General features: G+C 42.1%; 2 protein-coding genes across 2 annotated transcripts in view; one reads left to right on the forward strand and one right to left on the reverse strand.

Annotated features, from left to right (window-relative positions):
• TBC1D8 (TBC1 domain family member 8) overlaps window positions 1-10,518 on the forward strand; it is an 86,262-nt gene extending 75,744 nt beyond the window's left edge. Inside the window, exon 21 of the mRNA XM_075200237.1 lies at window positions 10,084-10,518. Coding sequence (XP_075056338.1) covers window positions 10,084-10,095 — 12 coding nt within the window. The 3' untranslated portion in view covers window positions 10,096-10,518. The remainder of the gene's footprint in view (window positions 1-10,083) is intronic.
• A 627-nt stretch (window positions 10,519-11,145) lies between these two features.
• Window positions 11,146-15,163, reverse strand: RPL31 (ribosomal protein L31). Its single transcript, XM_075200238.1, has 5 exons — window positions 15,061-15,163; window positions 14,507-14,615; window positions 14,047-14,172; window positions 12,034-12,146; window positions 11,146-11,213 (listed from the first exon to the last, which is right to left on the reverse strand). The coding sequence occupies exons 2-5, from the start codon at window positions 14,611-14,613 to the stop codon at window positions 11,182-11,184; spliced, it is 378 nt and encodes a 125-aa protein (XP_075056339.1). The 5' UTR covers window positions 14,614-14,615; window positions 15,061-15,163; the 3' UTR covers window positions 11,146-11,181.
• Window positions 15,164-16,015: the final 852 nt, after the last annotated feature.

The following is a 16,015-nucleotide window of genomic DNA, read 5'->3' on the forward strand; positions in this document are numbered from 1 at the left end:
GGGTTGGCGAATAGGGGTGTCAGAGACAAGGTTTGTAATATGACAAATTTTAGTGTTCAAAATTTTTCCAGACAAGACAGGGTCGGACCTATGGTGTGATGATAATTGCTAATTTGCAAAGCCAGGGAACTCTTTCAATGATAGTTTGGTAAAAGCGCCTCTCTATAGACACCAGGGGATAAATGTATTAACTTTCGATTTTTGCAACTCGCCGCTATTCCTCGAGTTTACAGTGAAAATTTAAAGCCATTGCCAACACAAATCTTCACTGCAAACTCGTCGAGTAGCGGCGAGTTACAAAGATCAGAAGTTAATACATTTACTCCCAGTGTTTGTCTCCCCTTAATTTATCCACTCTAAGATCCTGCCAAGCATGGTGGCATCAGAAAATTATTTTATTAGACAATGTAGGTCTGTAAACCAACTCTGCAAGCTGTGGATGGGTAGGGCTTGTAAGATATAAAAGATACTTGGAAGGATATTCATCTTGACAATATTAGTCCTCCCTATCCAAGAGAAGCTTTTGTTTTGCTGCCCTCTTAGATCTGCATGAACCCTATTGAAAATGATAAGGAAACTATCCAGAAAAAGTTTTGGATGCCATTTAAAGGCAAAGGCATGTTTTAAACTTTGTACCATGCTGGGAGGTGTCATGGACTGTTCGCCAGAATCTCACACTGTTGGGACAGGTCCACTAAATGTGATGAAAAGACACATCTTGACCACAAAGTCTCCAACAAACCTTTGAAGAATCAGTGTATATGGTATGTAGGCAGGTATGAACCAAATAACATCTGTAGAGTAGTTTGTAGGCATTTTCTTTAATATGCACACAGATAGAGCTTCACTCTGATTGTGGACCATTCCTCTATATCAGGAGCCTCTCCAATGTCTGCCTCCACTTGAGTGCATATTGATTCCTATTGGGTTGAAAGTGTGCTATTAAAAAGTGATAGAAAGTAAAAAGACGACCACGCGTCGGGGACTTACCCTTACAAAATTATTCGAGAGGAGTTGGGAAAACAGCTTAAATTCAGGGATAGAGTGGTATAGGTGTCTCAATTCATCAGCAGCTATTTATATAGTGCCACTAATTCCACAGTGCTGTACAGAGAACTCACTTACAACAGTGAATGCCCCATTGGAGCTTACAGTCTAAATTCCCTAACATATACACATACAGACCGAGAGTCAATTTAATAGAAGCCAATTAACCTACCAGTATGTTTTTGGTGTGTGGAAGGAAACACCCGGAGGAAACCAACGCAAACATGGGGACAATATACAAACTCCACACAGATAAGGCCATGGTCAGGAATTGAACTGATGACCCCAGTGCTGTGAGGCTGTAGTGCTAACCACTAAGCCACCGTGCTGTCCTTGATTGGAGGAATTGGTAAAAACAACCATGAGCGATACTAAAGTGATGTTGAAGTTCTGCAAATTCAGGGAAAAATGTCCAACAAAAATTTTGTTATGGCGGGACAATATCTTGAAAGTTTTGATGCATGCCAGTGAGGAAAGCCGGGTTATCCCATAACGGTGTCATGAGAGACAAGTTGCTAATTAAGCGATAGGTACGGGTGGTATAATCCCAGATATAGAGGGAAAACCGTGTAGTAGGAGGGAGCAGGTGGTGCTTGATTGAGATCTATAGTATAGTATATGGGGAGATTAATTGGAGGAGGTTGCTTTAACCCAAATTCTTGTAAGGGATGGGGAATGGAAGAGAATGAGTTAAGTCAGTTGGGTTGCAACACAATTCTTTTGAATGTTTGGCAGGCCCAGACCACCCTCCGGAGCATGACAGTACAGTGTACAGGCTCTCAGTGTAGGGCATCTGTCTGACCAGACAAAGCGAGCAAATTGTTTTTGTAAGGTTTGCAGGGCCAAGAAAAGAGGATTTATATACTAACGTTAAATCCGTTTCTCTGATTCCGTCTGGGGGACACTGCTTACCATGGGTTGTGGAGGGGAGAACGGGAGTTGGCACCTAGCTAGTTAATCTTTAGCACTGCTGACAGACCCCTCCCCTCTACAATCCCCCCGCCTCTTCCTCCTCAGTTAATTCAAAAAAGCCCCAAGGAGAAAGGTCAATCAACCAAGAGCATACAGAGGAAAGGCAGAAGGGAGGGATCGCAGTGTCCCCCAGACGAAATCAGAGAAACGGATTTAACGTAAGTATATAAATCCTCTTTTCTCTTTCATCCAGTCTGGGGGACACTGCTTACCATTGGGACGTTCTAAAGCAGCCCCCAAAGGGTGGGACCGCTCTGAAACCTCCGCTCATAGAGCACTACGAGCAAAATTTGCATCCGCGGATGCGAATACATTAAATTGATAGAATTTGGTAAATGTGTGGACAGAAGACAAGGTGGCTGCCCTGTAAAGCTGGTCAGCAGAAGCCCCATTTCTTGCTGCCCATGACGCCCCTATCGATCTGGTGGAATGGGCCGTAAGTCTCCCTGGCACAGGAAGGTTAGCCTTTATGTAAGCCTGCTTAATAGTTGCCGTAATCCATCTCGCAATGGACTGTTTAGAGGCTGGCCAGCCTCTTTTGTTAGAATCATAGAGAACAAACAGAGAATTGGTTCGTCTAATTTGAGATGTTCTTTTGACATAAATAAGGAGAGCCCTAACCACATCTAACTTTTCCATAGACTGCAAATCAGAATGAGAAGTAGATGAAAAAAAAGGGAACTACAATTTCCTGGTTCAAATGGAAGGAGGACACTACTTTTGGAACAAAAGAGGGGAGTGTTCTCAAAACCGCTCTGTCCTCATGAAAAACCAGATATGGTTCCTGGCAAGACAGAGCTCCCAATTCCAACACCCTACGTGCCGATGCAATTGCCAAAAGAAAAACAACCTTCCAGGTCAAACACCTAAAATCTGCCTCAAGTAAAGGCTCAAAAGGGGGCCTTTTAAGCATGTCCAGTACCAGGTTATGATCCCATGGTGCTGTAGGCGGAACATATGGAGGTTGAATATGTAAGACTCCCTGAAGAAAAGTCTTGATATCTGGCAAATCCGCTAATTTCAGGTGAAAAAAGACAAAGTGCTGATACCTGAACTTTTAGGGAACCTAAACAAGGCCTTCTTCCAGTCCATCCTGAAGAAAAGCCAATAAGCGAGGGAGACGAAAGGAAGACGTATGACATGTCCTATTTTCGCACCATCTCATATAGGCTCGCCAAATCCGGTGATAGATGCGAGCTGAAACTGGCTTTCGAGCTCGCAGCATAGTGTTCACTACAATGGAGGAAAAAACCCTAGTCCTCCAGAGGCTGGCTTCAACAGCCATGCCGTTAAACTGAGCTGAGGTAAATTCTGGTGACGAAAGGGATCTTGAAGAAGAAGGTCGTCTCGAGCCGGAAGACGAAATCCCTGTCCTTCCACACTCGGCGCGGCCATGAGGGAGCTATTAGAATTACTGGAAGAACGCCTTGCCTTACTCGTCTGAGCACGAGAGGAAGCATGGGAATCGGAGGAAACAGGTATCCCAACCTGAATTCCCATGACATCGTCATTACGTCCACTGCTACCGCTAAGGGGTCTCTTGCCCTTGCGCAAAATCTGTGAACTTTCTTGTTGTGTCTGGAGGCCATAAGATCTATATCCAGAAGACCCCATCTCTGAACTAGAGACTGAAATACTTCCCGATGGAGTGACCACTCCCCCCGGCATCATTTGATTTCGACTGATTGATTTTGATAATCGGCCTCCCAATTCTTTATTCCCGGAATGAACATTGCCGAGATTGCTGGAACATACTATTCTGCCCAAGCAAAAATCTGAGCTGCAATTTTCATTGCGGCTGCACTCCTGGTTCCTCCCTGCCTGTTGACATATGCCACGGCCGTGGCATTGTCGGACTGAACTCTGACAGGGTGGCCCCGAAGGAGGGTCTGTGTCCCCCGAAGAGCTAAAAGAATTGCCTTCAACTCCAACACATTTATTGATAAGGCTGATTCCTGAACCGACCAAAGTCCCTGGAGCCGGAGGTGCAGGATTACCGCCCCCCAACCTCTCAGACTGGCGTCCGTCGTGGATATGATCCATGACCATGGAGCGAAAGACCTGCCCACCGACATGTGATCCTGATTCAGCCACTGAAGCGATTCTCTTGCCCCCGGAGACAGCGAGATCCTCTGAAGATCCAAGCGTAGGTTGGATCCTAACCATTTCGTCAACAGATCCCACTGGAAGCATCGAGAATGAGCCCGACCGAAGGGGATCGTTTCGAAGGAGTCCACCATCTTCCCAAGCAGTCTCATGCACAAATGAATTGAGGGATTGGGAGAGGACAAGACCCGAGTTGTTATAGCCCGGATTGGACTGATCTTCTCCGTAGGCAGGAACACCTTCTGCCGACTGGTATCCATGATGAGCCCCAGGAAGACCATGCGCTGACACAGAACCATCTGGGATTTCTTTAAGTTTATCAGCCACTCATGGCTCGAGGACCGCTATGGTGAGTGATAAGTGCTGACGTAAGCAAATCTCTGAGGAGGATTTGATGAGTAGATCGTCTAAATAAGGGACGACCTGAACTCCCTGTAGGTGAAGACACGCTGCCATCACCGACATGATCTTCGTGAAGACCCTTGGAGCTGTGGAGAGGCCAAAAGGGACTGATGATTGATCCAAATGGGAATGTTGAGGTATGTATCTTTTATGTCTATGGATGCCATAAACTGATCCTTCTCTAGGCCATTTATCACCGACCTCAGGGACTCCATTCGAAATGTGTCCACTCGTAAGTGCACATTTAGGCTCTTTAGGTTTAAAATGGGTCGAAATGACCCGTCCGGCTTCTTGACCAGAAAAAGGTTTGAATAAAAACCCTTTCTTTTCTGGTTGTCTGGAACCCTGCAAATAACCTTTTGCGAAAGAAGAGAGGCGACACAGGCCTGCATTGCCTGTCTTCTTTGGGGATCTCGGGGTAGCGAGGTTACAAAGAAACGCTGTGGTATCGGCCCCATCAGATCTATCATGTACCCTCTTGAAATAATGCCCCGAATCCAAGGGTCCTGGGATGACGCTGCCCACTGTTCCTGAAAAAGAGACAGACGTCCCCCCACCAGCGCCGCCTCTTGGAGAATAGAGTGGCAGTCAGGACACAGGCTTCTCCTGTTACCGCCCCCTTTCCAGGCTCCCTCAGCAATATCTCTGAGTTCTACAGAAGGGGAAAACAAATAACCTTTCTTTTGGCCTTCTTAAAGAGACTTCTGTCTCTAGGACTAGGATTCTCCATTTCTAGGAGGTCCAACGCTTGCCTCACCGCTAAAACCAAATCATCAATAAACTGATATTTAGTGATTTCTTCCTGATCCAAGGATTGAACCTGGTCAGAATCCAAATTTGATTTTCTTTCCTCTTCTGAAAATCCCTCTGAATCAGAAAGGACCATGAGAGTATTAGCAGATCTAAGCCGCTTTCTTTTAGCTGGGGGCAGGTTTGGGGATTCAAGTAACTGGTTAAGTTTGTCCAAACCCTTTATAAATGCTGAGGAACATGCAGGTTCTGTGGGTACAGGCAGCTGGTCCGTAAGCAAAGAGGAAGGTCCTGCTATAGCCGTTTCAGTAGAAACCGTGGCAGCAGGGAGCCCCACAGGTGTAATAGCATTATTAGTCACAGAGGCTGCCACACTAGACAACAATTGAGTAGATTGGGAGATCATCTGTGCTAAAGAGGAAACCGACTGTGTCAGGGAAGCTACCCAGGCCGCTTCCTCCATCAGTGGGGCTGGAAGGAGCTGGGTTTGCGCAGAGCGGACCACTCCTTCACAGACTGAGCAGAGCGCCAACGGGTCTTTCTGCCCATTTGGTAATTTAACTTTACATCTGGAACATGTAAAATATTTTGCCATATGGCCTTTTCCCTTTTCTGACATTTTAAAAAGGAAAAGCACACCAAACACACTTAGATAAGAGATATTTTGAGAGAGACAGAGTAGACAACAAGTAACAGACGAATGTGTAATAAAAGCTGTACTTGTATGTGTGTAACAAATTATAAGGTATATGTGCAAGTAAGAAGATTTTTACAATCCTACTAGCCTCCCTCCTGTAACCACATAAACAGTCTGTAAATGGTTAAAGAAAAGGTTTTGGTACTTAGCCAAAAGGGCCACTCAGGGGAGAAATCCAACAGCAGTGTCCTGGTGCCTGCTCCCTTGGAGATAGGTTCCTTCCCGGGCTTCTGTTTGGCGCCAGAGGACCGGACTGTACCATCTGTGCTGAAGAACAGGGGAGCTCTAGTGATAGTTCCCCCGCTGCAGCTTTCTGTCTCTCTTCTTTTTTTTTTTTTAAAAGGAACTTATAGATGTATTTGGCAGAGTTATGGAGGCCTCTTGAAGAGGTCTCCTGCATCGTTAATACCCCGATCTTGGTATGGCCCCCGACTCTCCTCCTTCTTTCCGGTACCTCCGCGGTCCGCTGATGTAATCTTGGCCGCCGGCGAGGTAATACAATAAGCGGCACTCTATGCCTAATGGCAGCTCCGGTTATCGTTGGAGCCTGCAAGAGTGACAGTGGTCCTTGAGACCGCTTGTCACTCTGTACTGTGACCGCTAATGCTCTGCCATTGAGAGCAGTCTGCTCTCTCTGACAGAGTCCGGTCACCGCTGCCCAGCTTCTGTGAGTGTGTTCTCTATATATAGAACACACTCCCAGCTCTGCCCTAAACTAACTGTAAAAAGTTATATCAAAATAAATGAAATAAATTACTAGCTATTTCTAATAAGCCCAACTCCTTTGGGCACCTAGAAAAAACTGAGGAGGAAGAGGCGGGGGGATTGTAGAGGGGAGGGGTATGTCAGCAGTGCTAAAGATTAACTAGCTAGGTGCCAACTCCCATGCTCCCCTCCACAACCCATGGTAAGCAGTGTCCCCCAGACTGGATGAAAGAGAAAGGGACTTTAACTGGTAAGGTTTGAAATAAGTAAAGAATCCGTGGCAACAGATTAATATTTACTGCCGTTATGCAGCCTAGCCAGAAGATATAAAACTTGTCCCAATCCATTAGATTTTGTTAGAGAGAATTCAGCAATCTGGGGAAATTAGTGTCATATAGCAAATAATAATGACTGGTCAGGCAAACACCCAATTACTTGAGCTTATCCGACCGCTATCTGAAACCTTGCTGCTTCTGAAGGAATCTACACAACTGAGGAGGGAAAATTGAGAGGGAGGATTTTGGATAGATAGATATCAGTGGCTCCATCAGAAGACCAAGGTAACGGCGACAGTGGGCAGCCTTGACGTGTGCCATTTGCGATGGAAAAATAGGTCAATATAGTACTACTGGCAAGGACAGCAGCAGAGGGGTTGAAATAAAGGGCCGCAAAACCACATAAGAACCAAACTGGAAAGCCGATGGTTGTGAGGTTACAGCTCACAAAGGACCAGGAGACACTATCAAAGGCCTTCTCAGCGTCTAGAGACACCACCAGAGCAGGTGCTTGATTTTTATTAGCTGCACAAATCAGGAGTATCACCCATCTCGTATAATCCACAGCTCAAAGATTAGGGATAAATCCCACCTGGTCCAGATGGGAATCACTGGAATGAGCCTGTTCATCAGCAAATAGCAAAGAGCTTCAAGTCTACAGGGCGATAGTAAAAGCAAGACATGGTGATATTGTTATCTCAAATGAGGGTCGGGACCCTACTCTGTGAAAACGAACATCTGCTCAAGTTGTATCTCTTTCATATTTCTTACCACTTCAAATAGCATTAGAGGGAAGAGCATAGTTTTAAATAGTTCCAAATTTCTTATAATACAAAGAAGTAATTCCGTTCAGCCCAGGAGCCGCCGAGAGTTTGCAGTGATTTCACTATTCAGAGCGGTCAATTGCATAAGGCAGGGCAAGTTCGGGGGTAGTCATTAATCTGGCAGTGACGTAGTTTGGGGGAAGTTAAGGGTGGTTGGAGATTATATAACCGTAATAGGTCGATTGCATCAGCTATGGTCTGAGGATCGTAGCGAGACTGTTGGGATATATTTTCGATTGAGATAATTCGATTACGAGTGTTTGGGTTGTAATTTATGGGCTAGCAAAGTATCCGCTTTATCAACCTTCCCGTAAAAACACTGTTGGGGCCACTGGAGTGTCTTTGCTGCCTAGGAGACATGCAGTTTTTCAAGCTGACCCAAGAGAGCCAGAAGTTCAATATATGTTTTGCACTTGGGTTACCGAATGCTCAGACCCAAGCACTGATTTCAGCATATGAGCATCCATGAATACCATATCCAATCTGGAGTATGTGCCATGTGGCAATATGTAATATGCTGGGGGATTTTTCTCTGTGTTCCTTTCAGGATAACCCCACCCTTTCAAGCACCTGCTATGAGTCTATAAATTGATTGAGCAACTTCAACTTCTGTATTATTTGTTTGAGAGGCTTGTTAGTGTCAGTAGCTGAGGGGGAGTGCTGGCACTGTATTGCCATTTGGAGGTTTCTGGGATACCTCTTGGTAAGTTAGCTCTAAATTTAAAAATACATATGTATGGCCCAATTATACGGGACTCTCATTGTTGAGTTAGGACCACCCTATCAGCAAAAGTGCCGTGGAGTGGCGGGTGGCTTTAACATACATTTCCAACTGTGTGCAACTAAGACTTTTGCATTTTTATGTACAAGTAAAAATGGCAGCTCCTTTGCAGGCTATAGCAGTGTCCTGGGGGATTTTTCACTGTATACTATGTGAAAGTTCTATCGTTAGAATAGAGAACCCACCAGGATTCACATAAATTATTCTACGAGAGCAGGGATTGTACTTTACAGCTTGCATAAGCAGTTTATGTAGCGGCCGTGGGGAACGATCAAGTTTAACATTTAAGTTAGCATTAAAGTCTCCAACCAACTGCAGGTTGCGAGCCCTGCAAAGAATGCACCTTTGGCCACCTGTCTTTCTAAAGAAATGTGTACACCAAGTGGTGTGTGTGTGTGTGTGTGTGTGTGTGTGTGTTAACCCTCAGTCTAGTGTCACAGAACTCCACTAATTATGCAGTGTCCTTACAATAGCTATACCACTTTCCCCAACAACAAATTTTCCAGCTACCTTGTGAATCAAATGTTCCCCACACCTGTTAGATTGTAAGTTAATTTAGGCAGGGTCATTATTACCTTGTTCCCTGTCTATGTATATATTTGTATCATGATCACCTCACTATGCAGAGCAGCGTAGCATTTCAGTGCTTTATCAATAAAAGATAATCTTATATTCTATTATCCCATGTATAAAGTACAGTACATTGTCTTTACAGTATACATTACTTATATTTAATTTTACACCTTTATTTTTGATGTTATATATTCAAAATGGGTTACACTAAAGTGATTGGCAAGACCAGTAATATATTTGCAATCTATATTACACTAAATGCAAGACCGCTCGACTCTTATTTATTGATATCAGACTTACAAATAATGATACAGAATTACATGACTCCTATTCCTGGCATCACGTCATATTTTAAACAGATAAAATATCCAATTCCTTTGCCTTTTAGTTCTGTACTTTGAAAATGAAGATTGGTATTAAATTGTGGTACATTGGTATAACTTCTAAACCACCGTCAGCTGGTATGAAACAGTGGTGGAATTCAGTAGTATACATATGTGGTTTCAGATTAGTATACAGTGGCACAAGAAACCATTAAATAACTCATTGCTTTTGGGCCAATCCTGCAGAAGTTTGGTCTCTTGGCAGGTATGCTGTATTTACAATTATTTATTCACAGATGTTCAGAATCTGTGGACAATAGACATGGTGTCCAATTTACTTAACAATTGCAGCCCCTGGATTTAAAATTGGGCTACGAGATTTTAATGCCATTGAAACATGAAAATGGATGTTAAAATAAAACCTTATCTATCAAATGGAGACTCAGAGGGTTGAATTTTGTTTAGTTTTTACATGCGTTTAATGTCCGGTTTTCTTTTTGTGCTTCCTACTCAATTTCAATGTCCATCGGTCCAGTTAAAAAAGTGTATTACTCTCAATGGAAATGAACATACGTATGTTCTGTTACCATATGCCTTTGATTTGATATAATCTCTGTCTTGTTTTCAGACAGGAAGTTAAGAGAAATATATGACTACATAAAAAAAGTAGATAAACACCATGGAAGTGCCCCTAAAATATATAAATGAGTTCTCTCCACCCCTGAATTACAGCTAGAATGATAGTTATGACCGCTTGGAGGCGATCTGCAAAGAGGTTGGTCTGAATTTGGAAAAAAAAAAAATGCAAAAAGGGGAAACCGTACAAGTGGTCAGACAGGCATTTCTTTTGGACCGAATATTGAGCAAATATATTCATGCATTATGAGCACTATGCAAAAAAATTGGAGGTTAGACAGTGAAGTGTCAGATGAAGCCTCCAAACACGTGGTTCAGGCAGACACCACCAGTGATCACGTCACCAAAGCTTCTGGCATTCATCATACATGGTCATCTTTAGACCACTTTCCCTTTGTATTTAAGTACTGCTCTAGTGTCCAAATTTAAAGGCCTCACAGTTGAATGAAATTCTAAGCTGCTGTTGAATGTTATGGGAGATATTGCCAGGTGACATAGGAAGCCACTGTCATAAAACCTGAGTGCGAGACAAATATTACCACTAAGTTGGATTGAAATGGGGCTGTAGTAAACTCAGGTTTTTTTTTTTAAGTTTAATTTCTACCTTATAAAATAAAAACATCACTAGGAATTTTTTCTTCAAATATCTGAAAAGTTGCATTGCTGGCTCTGCAAAGATATGATCACTATTAGCCTGATCTGGAAACTTTCCTACATAGCAGACTGCCTTTTCCTTCAGTATTCCCAATGAAGAGCATTGCAATCAGCCCCTTTTTACTCACACTATACAGTACCTAGCCTTACTCTGTGCAAAAATCACTAACTACACCGTTAGAAGTCAAATCCCAGAAAGACCATGGACACAGGTTGCTGCATTTAGTCCACCCAGCCACTAAAGTTAGTACTGCAATTGCCGATCCATTTAGGTAGCTGTGCAAATGCCCAGAGTACATACCTTTATTTATTGCCTTGCCAGAATAGCCAGCTCTAAACTGCACCATTGAACAGTTACTTGTAGTACAAAAGTAAATTGCTAAAAGGACACACAGCTGCGCAGTTTGACTTTTTTATTCAACAATGAAGAAACCAATTAGTTTTCATCAACATTGACTGTCTGTAGACCTGAAAATAAGGAGGGAATGTGATTAATTAGCATGAATATAACAAATCAGCATTAATGTGTACACATTATATCCAAAAAAACAAAACAAACTTATGTTTGGACCAGCAGTGAAAGTTAAATCAACTTATGAATGTAGAATACAGTTTTTATATTGTATTAGAATTCAGACAGAACCCAATAGGTTCATCTTGTAGGGTTCATATAGAAACAGTGTAATGTACATTTCATAGTAAACAAAATACAAAAAAATTATGGCATTTTTGTAAGTTTCCATATTAATGGGATATAGAATCCTTCTTATGGCTCATGTGTATACAAAGTATTACTCACCCATTTGCTTTTTTTATTATTATTATTTACCCAAATAAAACCAATGTATGTGTTCCTAAATGCTTGGAACTTAGATGAGTTGCTTATTCACCATAGCAATTGTCTAAATATTGCAGCAAACAATACTAGCTATTTGGCCCAAAATAGGTAATTTTGTAGACAAATGTTTCCACTAGAAACAAGTAGCCATGGAAACCTTTACAATCTGATCCTTCCACTGCATGTAAATTAAGCAAAGCATAATCATGCATGTATTATGGAAAGTTTGCCAACTGATTACATTTGCTAATGTACCAAAATATTAGGCAACTGTCCAGACTAAAAGCAGTTCAAATATGACACAAAGAGCCATTATCTGTTGGCAATTAACCAAGGAAAGATGCCAACATTACGAAGTGAAAATTATGTGTATAGACGAAATTGCATAGGATTGTCACAAAAAGCAAGAATTTATACAATATGGTAAATCATCACAAAACTGCATGGTACCTTTGTATGTTGTAACTGGCACATATGTGACCAATGTGTATAGTTTGTTGGGGGAATCTTCATCCTCATTGCGCTTTCTGGATAAACGCACACGCATACGGTATGGAACATTTCTGGGTACAAAGAAACAGTATTTAATTACACCAATGATCTGAGGCAAAACACTAACAATTTCATTTGTTTATGCAAGTTCTCACATATGATAAAAAAGGTATTTCAGAGCCAGTCTAAATGTAGTTTGGATACAAAGATAACTTAACTGATATTTATTAAAATGGAGCCTAAATTCTACGCAGAACTTTGCAGGAAATATTTAATCTCTTTCACATGAGTCCCTGTCCCATTAGTGATTAGTCTAAATTCACTACCACATAAGCCAATATACCATTATGTTTCTGGGCCCTGGGAGGAAACCAACAAAGTCACAGGGAGAACATACAAACTCCACACAGATAGCCTTGGTCGTAATACAATGCATGACCCAAAGCCGAGAAGCAGCAATGCAAACAAATGTGCCACCTATGCTACAAATAAGCTTAGATATGGCAGATAGCAGGAATGATGGGTTTCAATTACATTTCCACATACCTAGTTTTAGTTACACGCATCCTAATATATGCGCAACCTCAAAAACAGTGAATCAAACACGGAGAAAACTGCACCCGTCTTTTGTAGGCACAGAATTTACACTTGGTAAGGATCGTACTTACTAAAAATAAGATGCATCTTTAATAGGTGTCCTTGGTTTGCGTCAGCAAGTACACCTCTGGTCGTCTCTCATATTGTATGGGGCAACAAGTGTCAGATACTCAGCTCAAAATACCAGCACAAGTTGTATGCAGATGCAACATTTTTCATGACTAGTAAATGCATCCAACTCTACACCACATACATAATTTTATATTAGGCGATTCCAGCTAAAGTACAATTAGTAGGACTTTACCTGTGTAAAACGTTGTACCACTAGTTAGATAAAGCCCCCGACATTGGAGAAACTATTGTTTTACATCTAATATAAACAGGTGGTAGGCCTAAAGAGTTAATTGGAAAATTCACCATGTACATTACACAAATCATCCTTATTTAGCTCCAGTACATTCATCAGCATAGTAGAATTAGAATTTAACCAGGCATCCAAGTCTCTGGTGCAGTGGAGCTTACAATATCATTTCCTTTCTACAGATGCAAACACAAAGGCAACTTTATTCAAAAGTCAATTAATCTCCCAGGGCCCAAAATCATACTGGAAGAGCACCTATACAAGCACCACACTGCATGTCCCATGGGTTAGACACAAATGAAAATCAGTAATGCCACTGTATGATCCTTCAGATGGATGTTTGGAAAGGTTCGCCCATTACAGCGATTCAAAAAACAGATAACAGGACCTGTTAACTGCCCTTAAAGAAATTGTGCCACCTGAGAAGCTGTCCACACATGTTGATATTTAGATGGCCAGTTTGGTCAAAATGGCTCAGGTTCACAATGAGCATGAGCCGAAAGTGATTGCCTGCTTTAATCAGAATGTAATATTTACTGATGCCCAATGATTACAATGGCCTTTAATATTAACATCTATATAGCGGCAGCATATTCTGTAGTGCTTTACAATTGGGAAGACGGCATTAATAAAAAACGAGACTGAGTATTACAGAGAGAAGAGGGCCCTGCTCACAAGCTTACAATATGCAAGACATGAGGTTAAGTGCTACATACTGGACCAGACAGATTACACTTGTAATGAACATCAATATTATGTGTTTGGGCAGTAATACAATATACTATGCACTCCCTTAGTTCTAGGGAACAACTTCTGTACAGGTAGGCAATAAATCAACTGTCAAGTCTGTAAGTTTACTTTAATATAAACACTGTTATAATTGGAAACATTCTAAAACCTGGACAGATTGCAACCTTCTCTGTAAAAGTGTAATTAAATTCCTGCCTCAATGAAACCTACATAGTTTGGAAAAAACACAAGCCAAAAAGACAGCGCACAGAATGAAAACTCACCTGACACCTTTGGCCCAAACTGCTTTATTTAGCCTTGTATCAATACGCACATCAGGGGTACGCATCTCTTTCATTGCAAATTTACGGATCTCCTTCAGAGCACGCGGAGCACGCTTTTTGAAGCCACTGAAAAACATAACCATACAATAAACTGACACGATCTTAGCCATTTTATACTTTTGTTTTACATATATAAAGCTATATTTTAAAAACATTATTTTGAATAATCATGAAAAAAATCAAAACAAAGCAGTGCTAGATTTTAAATTTTACATGAGAGATTGTGTACATAAGATAATGCATTAATTATACAGGCTAAATCTGCTAATGAATGTTATACTTCTTGATTACTACAGTAGATATACAAAATACAACCCAATAACCCCAGTAAACATGTACAGTACGAGTCTACACCCGATAACTAGTATATTGCTGTAACAAGAACAACATTGACACTCACATTCCATGGATCCGTTTGTGAATATTGATGGTGTATTCCCTAGTAACTACCTCGTTAATGGCAGAGCGGCCCTTCTTCTTCTCGCCTCCTTTCTTTGCTGGCGCCATCGCTATGGACACAAATACAGCAATCAGTGGACACACATGAGAACTTGTATTGCCTCAGCTTTAATACTGGGACTAGTGTCATGCATAGGAAGAGCTCGCAGTGATCATATTATTAATGAATAGTAAAGGATAAGGGAGCACAGTGTGACTACTGTTATATTATCACAGACATGTCTGGGTAACCCCCAGACTGTCCCCTCTTCCATTGCCACAACCCCGGCACCAACAGCAGCCTCCCCGCACACACTGCGCCTGCAGCCACAACCCGCGGCACCAGCAGCAGCCTCCCCGCACACACTGCGCCTGCAGCCAGTATGATAACATAACCCCTGGCTGGTAGCTGGGGAGTCCCCACAGTGACCTCAGGCACACACAGGACTACGTGAGCTTCGGTGAGAGAGGATGGCAAAGGATGGAAAGACAGGACAGCTCCGCAACCATACTCACTCGTCTAGGGGCAATGTCGAAAAGGAAGGAGAAAAGGATTGTGGGTTAGGTGTAAAACCCGGGTACCAACGCTACGCTTCCGGGTCATATACGTGATGACGAAGGGACCAGGCGGCAGCTGAAAATACTGCCAACAACAGCGCCACCCCAGGCTGCGGGAGTAATAGCACGACGTGGTTAGGATTATGTGTGAGCGCTGATACCGGAAGAGCAGTGAGCTGCTGGTAGATGTTACGTGGTCACTGCTTGTTCTTATGGCTGTAGCATATATAATTCAGTGCCGGTTTATTTATAGTTATCTTGAAACGAATACAATTTACAAGACGCGATTGATGTTTATTTCTGCTAAAATCACAAATTTTACCAGACGTATTAGCATCAGAAATTATATAATTTATCCGAATCTGTTTTCAGTTCTTGAAATTCAATGCATGAAAATTCACTAGCACGAAACATGTTTATCGGTCTATATCACTACAATAATTTGCACATTAGTAGGTCCAGGTGCAAAATATACATCAGCAAGCACAATGTCTGGATCTGCAAAAATCGATTTCGTTTTATGGCATATTTAAATGTTTAGGAATGGGGGGATATGTGCATATATGAAGGCTTGTCAGATGTTCACAAGCTGTTTTGTCAACACAGGATGACCCGACTCTGATGCTCCTTGGTGCTGTAAATAAGGCTAGGTACACACTAGGGCATTTTTGTCCAATAATCGGGTAAATCAAACAACATATGACCGTTTGGTCGGAAGTCGGGTTACACAATGGTCGAAAGTTGTTCCAAAGTGTTGTTTGTCGGCTCATTTAGTTGATCGTACTGTTTAATATTTTCTGACCATTCCACCTACCGATCATATAGTGTGTAAAAGTTTCAAATCGATCCACAAGCAACTACTGCTAGTTCTGCAAGCTGCGACTCATTTGGAGGCGTGTGTATGTTAATTTCT

This window comes from Mixophyes fleayi, chromosome 2, assembly GCF_038048845.1.
Source record: "Mixophyes fleayi isolate aMixFle1 chromosome 2, aMixFle1.hap1, whole genome shotgun sequence".
NCBI lineage: Eukaryota > Metazoa > Chordata > Amphibia > Anura > Limnodynastidae > Mixophyes > Mixophyes fleayi.